Genomic DNA, 13855 nt, shown 5'->3' with positions numbered 1-13855 from the left:
TGTATAACCGGGAGTTTGGAGTTTGATAACGTTATGGATATTATGGTTATGGCTAGGTATTATTAAAAGGGAGGAATTAGGTTGTTGGTTAAATATATTCAATATAATATGTTTGCGTTATATAATCCCGGTTAAGTAATAATAATGATAATGGAGTGTTATGGTAATGTATGCTTGCATATCTAAAGTGTCAATGTATTTACTTGTCATTTATTTATTATTGAATATTTGTTTGTTAATTACTTGAACGATTAATTTAGGTAATGATTAATAAACGGCTGCTTGGTGTCTGGGTATTTAATGGTGGGGGAGGGGTTGGTAAGCAGGTGGGGGTGGGAGGTAGGCGGAGGTTCTGATGGGGGTGGTGAAGGATGGGGTAGAAAGTCCAAGCTACCCTGGTCATGTGCCAAAGATCAGAGCCATCCAATTACAGGATGAGAACACCGAGCTCACCATTCCCATTCATCCCAAAGGTGATCACTAGGGATGAGGTCGGGGCTCTGTGCAGGACACTCGAGTTCCTCCGCACCAAACGGGTGACCCCATGTCTTTATGGAGGGGGCACTGTACCTGGGGTCATGGGGGAACAGAAAAGGGTCTTCACCAAACTGTGACCACATGAAGAAGAGGGCAATTTTCTGCAATGTCTTTGTATGATGGGGCATTACCAGGACCCTTCACTGGGGACCCCTGAGCCCCATCATTTGAAGGGAGTCCACATACTATTGGTCATATACTGTATTGTACCATTGTGATTGGGTTTTCCTGCACTCCCCACCAGTGAATGTAACAGTTTATATTCACCACATCCAGGTGTTTTTCTTTTCAGATGAATTTTGGGGTTTCGGATCTCTGTGGTCAGGCTGGGTCCGGATGAGAGCCCAGAGCCTTCTAGCAGCATGTTACCTGGGTACATTTTACATGGCATGGTCCCCAATGGGAAGAAATCTCCCTTGTGTCAGCCTCCCCACCTGCGGGTAATATTCTGTACAGACGGGGTCTCTAATGGTATAATTGGTGAATGTGTACGATCTGCTGAGATATGCTGCATGGGATTTCTTCTCTCTTTACACCAAAGATAAATACAAAGTGTTATCTATCAGCGACTCCCCTTATAAATCCTTCTAATACTTTAATACTAAAACTGAATACAAACGTTACACACACAGGACCAGATAACGACATATAAATGTAGACTGACGTGTAAGTGAGATCAATCAGGAATATTCGATCAGATTCCAGGGATCCATGCTTTTCCAATCCATGTAAAGTCCACCAACAAAACACCTCGTCATCCAGAACCACTAATTTTATTCATTCATTGGGGTCTCCAATGGCAGTCTGCTGAACTCCTATAATAATACTGGGGTCTCCCAGTCTGTCTGCCTAACTCTGGCATCTCCCATGGCATTGGGTCTAGCACTGTCATCCTGCATGGCATTGGGTCGCATGGCATTGGGTCTAGCACTGGCATCCTGCATGGCATTCTGTTTAAAGTGTTGCTAAGCCTAACTTGGTGGAGGGGAGAAGATTTTGGAATCATTGGCAGGTGGTTATGGTACACAATCTTTTATGTTTGCACCCTGCAGCATTACCAGGTCTGCTACTCAGTCACTGCTGCATCCCCTGAAGCTGCCATCTTTGCCATTAAGTCTTCCAGGGTCACTGCACTCATTTTCAGCCATTGGGAAGCCACTGGTGGTGTAACTTCCTTGCATGTACATGAGTTGCATTGTCAGCATCTAATTCTATTCTGGTCACTGCTGGGAACGTCGGGTTGCACACCGTATAGTGCATGTGCTGCGCAGTGTAAGCAAGAAAACAAAAACCTGGAGTGCCAAAAATATCTCCCTCCTGGGGACTTTTTGTTTTTTTGGATTTACTTCACCTCTATAAAAGCAGCTGTGGTTTGGGTAGATGTTGTGGAGTCAGTTTTGGATAAAAAACATCTCCATTACCTCCCCTAGGAGCAATAAACTTCAAAATTCTCAGCTCAGCACCACCAGGCTGGAGCAGTCTGATCTCAGAAAACTGCAAATTGAGCAAAAAGTTGTATTCAGTCTTGTGGAAGGGAGTGCAGGGAGGACGAGACACCCGAATGCTCCATAAAGTGGCACTCCATGCTTTCTATTACAGGGAGGTCTTGTTGGAAAAAACATGAAAAAAGTATATATAAAAAGTGTAAATTACCAAAGACAAGAAAAGAGGACTCTGGTAGTGAAAGGGTTAAAGTAATTATATTTGTAATGAACGTATAATTGCATTAGTTATTGTTTTTATTTCTGCACTAGAGTATAACGCGTCATTTTTTTTTTAGCATTGTGTGGATTTTTGTAGGAATATTTACAAGGCAGCACACTTCAGGTTTACGCCTTCCATTCTCTATTTTGTATCTTTTTCCACCTTCGACACAAAGTTCTGGATGTCGCGGGCGAGCAGTTCTGGCTCCTCAAAGGCAGCAAAGTGCCCTCCGCGGGGCATGTAGGTGTAAGTGACGATGTTCTTGTGTCTTTCTTTGGCCCATATCTTGGGGACGTGCGTCAGCTCACATGGGAAGGCAGCGATGCCGGTGGGAACATACACAGGGGTCCTGCAATACATAAATATCAGGGTCATGTCATACAATAAAAACCCAACGGAACATTATAGGTCCAGCATGGCCCCAGAACTCTCTAATCCATGGCTATGAGGAATTTATTAGTACACGGAAGCAATGGCTACAGTCATGGGTTTCTGGAAGCTGCGTTTTGTGGCATAACCCAAGAAAAGTTCTGTAAAGATGTCAGGGTGCAGAGCCTAAAATAATCTCAGTTTTAGAGGAACCTTGGTTCCATGATCGCCAGAATAATTCAGCTAAGTGTTTGGGCTTTTCACTTTTTAGAAGTCAGAGTTACCATATTTTATTGCTATGTATTGGCCACAAAACAAAGATGCAGACCAGGATTCTGGATCTTCCACCCAAAATTCAGGGTATAGGGTATGTGTCCTCTATACTGTAGAAGGCTCATCCAGGATTAGCCATGGTCTTTATTATAGGATCTGAGTGTCCATGGTTTGTTTAATCAATAAAAATGGAATACATTTTACAAGTAAGATTTGTTCCCCCCCCCCATGGCAGTACCTGGTTCCCTGTGGTAATATTTGACAATAGCTTCCCTATTGCTCCCCTTCATATCTAGAACGTCACAAGATCTTTCCACGTGTACTAGCACAACATCCCCATGATATTCTCTGACCTTTCTATCCATATTAACCACCAATCTCCTAGTGCAATGGTCGCCAACCTTTTCAGTCCCACAGACCACTGAAATCACCGGCTCCTGACCGTGCATGTGGGGGGAGCCGGGTGTCAATCAAAGGAGGGAGAAGCCTTCCCCGTAGTGACATTCTCATGACATAATGCTGCCCACTTTCCCATCACAGATCTGAGTTGAGGGGTGTCAAGGGACACAACCTGCCCATTTCCCTGAGCCTGGGATTTGTACAGGGGGACGTGGTCCGCAGCTCTGGCCAGTGTGCCCATCCCAGCAGGGTCCTTCCCACAGCCAGAACTGTGGACCACCAAAAGTTTCTTGTGGACCACTGGTTGGCGACTGCTGTCTGAGTGTACGCTCTCGTATAGGGCCCGATTTATTAAAGCTCTCAAAGGCTGGAGAGAACCCGTGGGATCCAAAAATCCTGGAATGGATCTGATCCAGGATTGAAAACATTTGCTAACAAACAGAACATGACTAAGAAATCCATTAGAGGTTTGCTGGATCACCTGGCTTCACTGATGGAAGAGTGTCCTCTCCAGCCTTGGAGAGCTTTAATAAATCGGGCCCATAATCTTATCTGGTCACCTGCAACATCCTCCTTATATTCCACTAGACTTTCACCTCTATAATCTATCATGAACTCTGCAACCTATCTACCTCTCCCACCGATCATCTCCTGCTCCTCTGCAAATCACCGGGTTCCAGCTCATCCCAGAATTATAGCACTCCTGTCCTTTGCAATTTACCTTTCTACACATCCTACACAAATCTACAACCTCATACAAAAACAAGACTCCCAACCATCCTCTCCGCTCATCCAATGGTCTTCCAAAGCAGAGATTCCAAACCAGGGTCACTCCAGAGGTTACTGGGGGTTCCATGAACAATTGGCGCCTCCCAGGTCAGTATAAGTGACACCAATGATCTTTTTGGCTATCTGTAAGGATGACATTCTTCCCACTGACCACCACACTAATATACTGTGATCTGTGGGTATAGCAACAAAAGAAGGGGTTCCCTGAAAATGTTAAAGTTATTTCAAGGGTTCTCCCATGTTATTAAAGTCAGGAAACACCATGCTATAGTATTTTTCTCAACATTTATCACCAGTTCTCATGTATTGATACAAGACTCCAAGCTGTCTGCCCCCATTCTTTAGAACTCCATCCATCCACCTTTAATGCATTTACCCATCCCTCAAACCCTAACTTTTGCAAATTCACCTGCCCATGTGTATCTCTGTACTATACAGCCATCTCTGCATTCTATTTCTATTGTTTGAAATGGCCGGAACTTATCACATTGGACCAACATGGACTTCAATGTGGTTCAGTTCTAAGTCTGGCTTTGGGAAACTTCCATGACAAGCAAAGCTTAAATCAAACTCAAGCAAAGTAGATCATCGCTGGTCTTCCCCAAATGATTTCCTTCTGAATAATTACAATCTGACCTGAATTTGTTCATTGGTGGTTTCTTTGGTTGGGATGATTGATTAATGGTTTACCTTGCAGTCGGGCTACTCTGAAAGTCCCGGGTGAGATTTTCTTTGTAGAACCGCATGGAAGATGTGATGGAACCAGAGACCCAATAAATCATCACGTTGGTGAGAAGCTGATCCAAAGAATATTTCCTGTAACACAAACATTTACAAGTTATTTGTCCTGAAGTTATTTATTCGAAATGCTATGGAAACTTGTAAACGTTTGTGACCTTTCCAAGCCGCCGTCCTCCAGTTCTCGATAGTCCGGATTGGTCCAGGTGGAGAACTTTTCCAGGATATAAGCAGCCAGGCCAGCAGGGGAGTCATTCAGAGCAGAGCCTGGGGAGAGCAGAATATTATTAACCTGTATTTATATAGCACCAACATAATATGCAGCACTGTACAAAGTCCATAGTCATGTGACTAGCTGTCCCTCCAAAGGGCTCACAATCTAATGTCCCCACCATAGTCATATGTCATTGCCACAATCTATACTTATTATAATATATAAGAACCTCAATGATTATCATTTCAATTAGTTCATCAATCACTTTATTGCACTTTTTGGTTTAGTAGTGAATAAGAATTATATTATTCCAGTTATTTGAGGCTGTGATGTGTTTTGTGATGTTGTAGAGTGAGGAAAGGCCAAACCATTCATTGGAAAAGAAGCGGATTCACCTACTATTGTAATATATGTGTACCTTATATAGTGCAATGCACGGCAGGTCCTCCAGCAAGGTGTGTTAGGATGCCATTCAGAATGAATTGCACCACAGCACAGAAGTGTTTGTCACGTGTTACAGTGCTGTACTACACCTAGCAATGGCTGCAGGGCCCAAAACATCCCAAGTAACAATAAAGTGGGGACTTCTCATGCCATTTATGTGACAAAAGATTGTCCTGCAGCCCTCCGAAAGGCCATGAGAAATCATCAAAACCCATTGACTTCAATGCAATTTGAGTTTGTTATATTTTTCTGGAATTTAAAAGCTTTCCAATCTCTATAATCAATAAGAAATTCTTTATATGTTTGCTGCTGTCTATGCACGGAGTGCATCTATCACTAACCATGAGCACGGAGTTCATCCAGCAGCCAAAATAACAACCAAAGAGACTTACTGACAATAGTTAATAACATTTTTTTATATGTAAAACTTTATTCCAATCAATAAATACACATTTCTAAACAATATAAAAATTACTCTGTAAAACCAGCTTGAGCAACAGATTTTCAGGTAAGACCAGCTATCCAAACAATATCCAATATTACTGACGCGTTTCGCAGATGAAGCGTGCCGGTTACTACTCCATGTATGCAGACGCAGCATCAGGACACACACCAGGGAAGGATCCTTTCTTACAATTCAGCATCTGTTCACTGATTTAGTTCTGTGCCATTGTTTTGGGTTAAGCACGATGCGGTTGATTTGAAACAGCCTGAACCCAATGGTGATAATGCCGAGGTTATGTTGCTGTATACTTTGGCCAGTGCTGAAACTATAGTAAAGCTTTATGGTAGTAGAATGCTATCTATACCCTGAAGAAGCGGTTTCATCCGCGAAACGCGTCAAGGATATTGGATATTGTTTGGATAGCTGGTCTTAACTGAAGATCTGTTGCTCAAGCTGGTTTTATGAATTATTTTTATATTGTTTAGAAATGTGTGTGTAATTATTGTCTGGAATAAAGTTTCTTGTTAGTAAGTCCCTTTGGTTGTTGGTTAGTTTTGTCCTTTATTTATGGCAATTTATTGTTTAGCAGAGAAATAACACTATATCTTCATTATCCAGCAGCCACAATGAGAATAAATTGCAGCTGCTGGTATTGGGCCATTCGTTCTCCATCCACCATTGTAGAGGAGATGTCCCCGTTAGTGACATTAATTATTCCTCACATTTTTAGACACATGCCATTATACAAAGCTCCTTACCCACAGTATCAGGTTTGGTTCCCTGAATATGGAGATATCCCGATTCCCGTAATAGAGCGTAGACATTCTTCTCAAAGTACGGATAGATACGTCTGACATCTTCTCTTGTCATTCCCACCAACCAAGGAAGATAGCGGCCAAGAATCAATGAAATGAGCATTCCCAGCCCTTGTGTACTAATGAACACCATATTCAGGTGGAGACCCTTTATGGACCTGGAAGAAGAAAAGGAAAATCTTCATAGGTTTATGCTCCACCATGCAGGAAATATATGCCCACCAGACAACCAGCTGTGAGTTTTTATGGACTTTACCCTCCTTTTTTTTATATAGAGAACAAAGTTTTATTGCCCTGCAGTTGAATAATATTCCAGGGAAGTGACTGCTTTTCTGTATCATGGAGGGGATGAGGAAATGGGGGGTCACCATGTATTTTAATGCTCCGGTTCTTTTGTCTCTGTAACATGGTATAAGTTTGGCTCCAGAAATATTCTGTCTGCATCACTATAAGAAAAAACCATCATCCCGATTCACCACATCACAAAAATATAAATTTGTCTGCTACTTGGTCCAATCCATGTGTGCTATACTAAATCACGAGCGCTGAATCCAAATCTGAAGTACAATTCTTCCTAGGACATCAGGATCTTAATTACGCATATAGACGCGATTAGCTACATTCTCTCATTCCGCAGTTACTATGTAATCTCTGTACATAACTAACTTTTGCCTCATAGTTCCACGACATTAGTTTTATGTTACAACAACATATACAACGACACAAACTTGTCCTTCAGATACTGAAAACCCAAACCATCACGATCCATTGCAACAAAAAAGTTTTTCATTAATCCAAGTTTATTATGAAGTGGTGGACGCTAAACTTTCTGTGGATCATTGAGTGATTTATGTCTCACGTTGTACTGGCCGGCAGTGTGTTCAGGTCCGGGTGGCCATTCTTTCATTTTGAATGGTCGCTGTCATCACGACTGGTCCACAGGCACAGAAAGCACATAGATTCTGTATTGCAGGCCAAGGAGTGCCACCACCTTCATATCACCACAAACGTTCCACGTGTGTTCTGAATAATCAATTTCAAAATGAGCTCCATGGATTTGTATGTCTCTTCCATTCCCTCGGCATTGGTATGAGGAACAGAAGATATTTTGTTCCCTTTATGCAGCAATACGGCTTTCAAACTCGCTTTGCTTGAGTCTATGAACAATTTCACTGCTGCGGTATTTATTCATAACCTAACTCCATCATCACACCATTCACATCGGTACAGAAACGTCGTTTTCCAGCTTGTAATAACCGGAGAACTTTGTGTGACGATCAGGAAAGTGTGAAGTCGTTCCTTTTTGTAGCAAATTCCACTTCTTTAATCTGAAGGGTAACAGCTCAGACTTCTCTTGACAAAGACACGTCCCTTATGATATCATCTAAATCTGATCGGTTTATAGAATGCGGCTTACCCACTTCAAATTGGGGTTCATACCATTCATTAACACAGACATCATCCTCGTGTTCCTCATCCGACATGTCACTGTCAGTAACAACAGATATAAGAGGGACTGGCACCGGATTCTCTGCATCATGTGGCCCCTGGCTTCAGAGAAGATTCACAATCAGGATAGACGGTTTTTTACTTATTCTTGTTCAAAAACCTAGCAGAAGTAGCAGTCCATAGACACAGCAAATGGCATTTTATTCCTTTTCCTATTCAGCCATTGTGCTAGGCCAAGGTAACTCACCTGACAGCAGGTAAGAGGTGCCCAGCTTTTATCCTGATCTACAATTTCACATCCAAATCCAATCACAATCTCACGCTCTTGGTTAGCTTCTTGCATTAATCACACGGGTATATTTGCCACAAATGTGGCAAAAAATTGTCCGGTTTATTACCATAGCTGCACCTACTCATCTTTATCTCAAAACAGAATCACTATGGCCTGGCTGTACTATGCAATAAGATGGCTTTACAATAGAGACAAACCTTGGTCTATCTCACCTTATATACATTATATATATATTTCTGACATCAGCTCACTGATTTACCCCAACAGCTGCTGCTGGAACATGCAATGCCACCAGGGGGCGTGATTCAGCTGGCGGCAGACATAGTGATATCTGCCACTGTTATAATGTTCCCATATACAAATACATTACCCAATTACCGACCATTGGACAGTTATAGCACGCTTTTAACTTAAAATCTGTACGTGATAGGCAAATTCTGAGTTTAGATTTGGAGTCAGCACACTCGATATTATAAATCACATATGTTATTCCCAGTAGCAAAATCGTTGTTGTGCAGTGATATACTTCATACCATCAGTAAAACTGAAAATTGGAAGTCTGTGATGGGGGTAGGGATTGGATGAGATGTTGGGATGAAGTTCCTGAATGGGGATACTTCAGTAATTGGCTGGAGGGGGACCTGCAGACACATGCTGGGCTGTATCTAGCGTCCATGCAATCATAGGGCTCCATTACAAAACAGGGAATCTGACATTCCCTGGTGCCAATCAGTTACTGCCATTGAAACATATGGACCGGGAAGATTCCCACAAGAGAATGTCCATTACCCGTTTTATTATTTTATTATTTTAAATAGAGCCCATTGATGTGACAATGTTTTATAGAAGCCCCCACCCGTCATCACAACCATCTGCATAGATTTAGCTCACAAAAATCTGACCCTTCCATGAAATGATTTGTTAATTCTGTTTGGCCCCCAAGCCAAAAGTTCAGAGTCTGCACTGCCGAGGTTGCATCAGACTAGTGGCGAGATATTTGGAATATTGCAAACTTCTTATATTGTTCTCATCCCAGGATAACAGAAAATCCATCTTATGACTCCCGTGATATGAGGGTGAGGGGTGAAGATTCCCCAGGTTCATACAGGTGAATATCTATTCATTATTCATGAAAGTCTCAGGTGAAAAGATAACATCAGTAAAGGTTCCTCATAATGTCATTTAGCCAAAAGTAATGCTAGATTACAAAACTGTGCACTGCCATTGTTTTACTATAATATTCCCAACAGGGGCGGCTTCATTCATCCTCCATTTGTACAATTTGTACAAGATTTAGGACTGATGATCCTCCAGGTCTGTATCTAGGCATTGATCCAGGTCTACACAATGTCCTCCTTAGTTCACAACTTCTAGAACTATAACCCGACTAATGAGGAAAAAGAACTCCGGAACAAATGATCTTTAGAATAGATTAGATAATGGAGAGCTTTGTCTTGGTGCCATAATAAAGCTCTGCTGATTAATGTTCTATATTATCCGTGTTCTTGTATCTGGGCTCATAGGGCTCTGAGGCCATTTCTAGGCTCTGGAGAGGAATAACATAACTGTAAATTCTAGATATAGGTCGGAATCAAGAAGGAAAGGTCCACATACCTTACAAGCTTCAGATTTACAGCCAAGATGCAGTAATGCATTATATGCGCTAGAATCATGTCCACTTACTGAAAATACCTTACACACCTTGGATCAATGCCCCTGAAGGCCAGGTATAGTCACATGGCTGCAAGGAAAGCTAACAAATTCCTTGGTTATTTGGCCCCCAAATAATACAATTACTGGACCCCTATATATCATCATACATGTCTCAGGACAGATTACAGCTGCTAATGCAGACACTGCGGGTCAATCTGGTACAGCCAGACCATAGACAATGGCAAAGTACAGCAGGAGTCCTAATATTGGAAGTTATTTTTGCATGCGATTTCTATAAGGGGCCCAAACAGCCAAAGCTTTCTTTTTGGACATTACATTTATTGTAGCTGCAAATGCATTGCACACTTACTCCGGTTTCATCTGAGACATGATGGTGGTGATGAGGCTTCCCCAGTCTCCTCCTTGCAGATAGAACTCACTAAATCCCAGTCTCAGCATCAGCTTGTAGAAGATTCGTGCTGCGGCAATGCCATTAAAACCTGAGCATAGATGTGCGAGATAAATTTATTGTACATCGCTCTGTAATATGTTGCCGCTATATAAATGCTGTTTATTAATAATGTACAATTGTGATTTCCAGCTTCAGTGTAAGCAGAACCCCCAATCTCCCCTCACCATTTATTCAGGAACAAACTCTGAGAATTGCACAGATTTGACATCTGGCCGTTGGATCTACAGCTTCCACCCCAAAAACACAGAACTCACCCTGCTTATGTGGTGCCTCTGAAAAGCCATATCCAGGAATTGAGGGGCAGATGACCTCAAAGGTGTATCTGGGGTCCAGACCGTGTTTCCCAGGCTCAGTCAAAAATGGAATAATCCGATAGAATTCATAAAAAGAACCTGGCCAGCCGTGAACCATAAGCAGAGGGATGGCTTTCTGTCCAGCGGGGAGGTTTGGAGGCTTTACATGGATAAAGTGAATGTTGAGTCCTGCAGGGGAAACATAAAACCGAATGTAGCAATAATATTATGAATGTGAATACTGGAGCATGAAGTCATCTGTTATCTGCACACTTTACTAATATATTATTATTGCCATGAGTAAAATCTTCTGTTCTGAGCTCTGTGTAGGAGCAATGTAAGTATTACACTGGTAAGGGCAGCAAAGCCAATTCTACAATATTTCCAACACGTTATATGGGTTCCGCCTATTATTATGTATTTAGTAACTCCATGGTTCTTCCAAATATAACAAAATAAGTTTGAAAGTTTTCAGCTTCATTTCCACATTTCTCCATCTTTACCATATAAGTTCAATAAGTCCCCGGATAATATGAATAATTATTCACCCTCAATGTTGGTGGTGTAATGCGGATATCTGTTGATGATTTCCACCTGTTTGCCCCAGTCGTACGTTTCCCTCCAGTATGAGATCACCTTCTTTAATGTGTCGCTGTTCATCCCATAATGGAACTGGGAATCCTCCAGGGGCGAGAAGTAACGAGTGCGATCTAGGCGATCATGAAGGTCCTGGAATTAGAAAATAACAGATAATTGGTTATTTCAGCAGATCCAGGGGTTGTCATGGTCAATGTTTCCCCCTATAATGGTTCTGATCTCGGCATTCCCGTGATCTAGATTATTCATATTTCATGATATGATCAGCTAAGGACCCCTCAGTTCTGAGCCATGGCAAGAATTCCACCATTGTTATAGCCTATGGACCTGAATTGCACATATTTGGGATTGGTCACTGATTGCGTCCAAGTGTGGAATCAGCAGATGATTGGCACATTGACCTGCACAGCCTACACGGCCAATGTTCTCAGCGATCTTCTGGCTGTTTGCATTGATTAGTATGACTGTTCATATTTTATTTCTTGTATTCCCTAGCCAACAATTCAATCAATCATTTCTTTTTGGGTGCCAAATAGCAGCAAAGTTCTAATTCAATCCCCATATTAAAGTTATTGAGGGTACACTGCAGTCCTATGACCCCCATACTTACTGGATGTTACTGGATATTGGGTTGTAGCACAGACCAGTCAATACTTTGCCACTATACAGATGGCTTTATTTCCTGGCTTCTGACCCCTGCACTCGGGGTTACTTTCTTCTGACCCCTGCATTCGGGGTTACTTTCTTCTGACCCCTGCTTTCGGGGTTATTTTCTCCGGGGTGACCTGGTGCTGGCACAATGGGATTATTATTCTTTATTAATATTTATCAGAGACACAAACTACTGGGGGAAATCTCCCCATTGTGGGAGGGACAGAGACACAAACTACTGGGGGAAATCTCCCCATTGTGGGAGGGGCAGAGACACAAACTACTGGGGGAAGGGCAGGAGAATAAACACCGACATGGAATTTTTTTGGTACTTTTGCTGGTATTATTCATTTATTGTTCCATTTTTGTTACCTTTATAACATCTTCGGATGCCTCCACCCTAAATGGGCTGATTTTGGTGTCTTCCTTCTCAGTGGATTTCACCCCTTGTCCCCACCATCCGTTCCCCATGTCTATGGTCTTCCTCCGGCGTCCACATAAAAGCCAGCAAAGTGCGGCACTGCCCACTCCGACTGGGACCAAAGCGCTGTACGGCCAGTGATCGTTAAAGGCCGACCTACAAATGAAGTAAGTGAATGTGAGCTCTCCTGTTAATCAATATCATTCACATAACATTGGATAAATCCGGCTCCAATCATTCTAATGGGAGATAGCTGAAAGGGATAAGGAGAATAGTAAAAGGTTTTATAGAAGAAGAAAGCAGAGACAGAACTTTCCTTATTCCCTTTTGTTCTTCGTAATGGGCCAGTAATGGGATTTGTAATTCTGTCCAACATTTCTTGAGATTTACACAGCTCTGTCATACAGTGCAGCCAGATTGGAAATCTGATTTCTGTTTTTCCTGCAGTTTAGTAACCTTACAGGTCTTGTCCCTTCCCCAGCCTGTGGACAAGGTGCAGAAAACTGATTAGATTGTCTCAGCACTCTTTCCTGCCATCAGCACACAGCAAAAAAAAATGTATTGGCTGCTTTTGTCTAATTGTTTGCCTGTTGCAGTTAAGCAACTAGGTCTTCTTCCCTACCCCAGCCTGGGAATGGGCCGTGACAGAGCAATACAGACTGTTAAAGTTATCTCTCTGCTCCTCCACATGTGACTATAAGACACTTGATTGGTGCAGAGTACTGCGGCTCCCTCTCCCAGTCTGAGTGCTGCTGTACAGAGGAATACAAGAGGCTTAAAACAAGATGATGATAAATACACAAGGGGGCCCATGGGGAGGCTCACAGTGCCCAATCCAACACTGAATATATAAAAACGCCTCATTGGACAAAATGCAGAAATATTGACATCCAGGTGCGAGTGGGCCCCTTCAATCTTAAGAAGTCGGGGTAGGTACAATTATGCTAGGGGCAGCTTGTCCTCCTCAGTGAAATATTGTCAGACATGATGGATATTTGTCTTTAATTATAATGCAGAAAGCACAGAAGGGAATCACTGGATAACAATGTAACCTGCGGATCCACCTGTCTGCGTCTCCCCCGCTTACCTGCCATTCTCCAGGACTTGTCTCCACATTCTGCCTTCCTGATCTGACAGTACTTTGCCCTGTGTCCCTCTGGGTAATACAGAGTTAGCTTCTCTCCGCCTCTGTGCGTGGGGACAAAGAACACCAATGGGTACACAGGAAAAGGGTGATCCCAAAACCCGACCACAGCAAGAGAGATCACACCTTGCACCACAGGCCAGACAGAGGAAATGT

General features: G+C 42.5%; 1 protein-coding gene across 1 annotated transcript; it reads right to left on the bottom strand.

Annotated features, from left to right (window-relative positions):
• Window positions 1–2218: 2218 nt before the first annotated feature.
• On the bottom strand, window positions 2219–13855 carry LOC140329640 (epoxide hydrolase 1-like). Its single transcript, XM_072410034.1, has 9 exons — window positions 13643–13855; window positions 12507–12711; window positions 11435–11615; window positions 10848–11075; window positions 10492–10621; window positions 6671–6885; window positions 4968–5076; window positions 4762–4887; window positions 2219–2590 (listed from the first exon to the last, which is right to left on the bottom strand). Exons 1-9 carry the CDS (start codon window positions 13669–13671, stop codon window positions 2383–2385), a joined length of 1431 nt encoding a protein of 476 aa, XP_072266135.1. The 5' UTR covers window positions 13672–13855; the 3' UTR covers window positions 2219–2382.

This window comes from Pyxicephalus adspersus, chromosome 4, assembly GCF_032062135.1.
Source record: "Pyxicephalus adspersus chromosome 4, UCB_Pads_2.0, whole genome shotgun sequence".
In the NCBI taxonomy this organism is placed as follows: domain Eukaryota; kingdom Metazoa; phylum Chordata; class Amphibia; order Anura; family Pyxicephalidae; genus Pyxicephalus; species Pyxicephalus adspersus.
The sequence above is the reverse complement of the archived record's forward strand: the minus strand, read 5'-3'. Positions and strand labels throughout refer to the sequence as shown.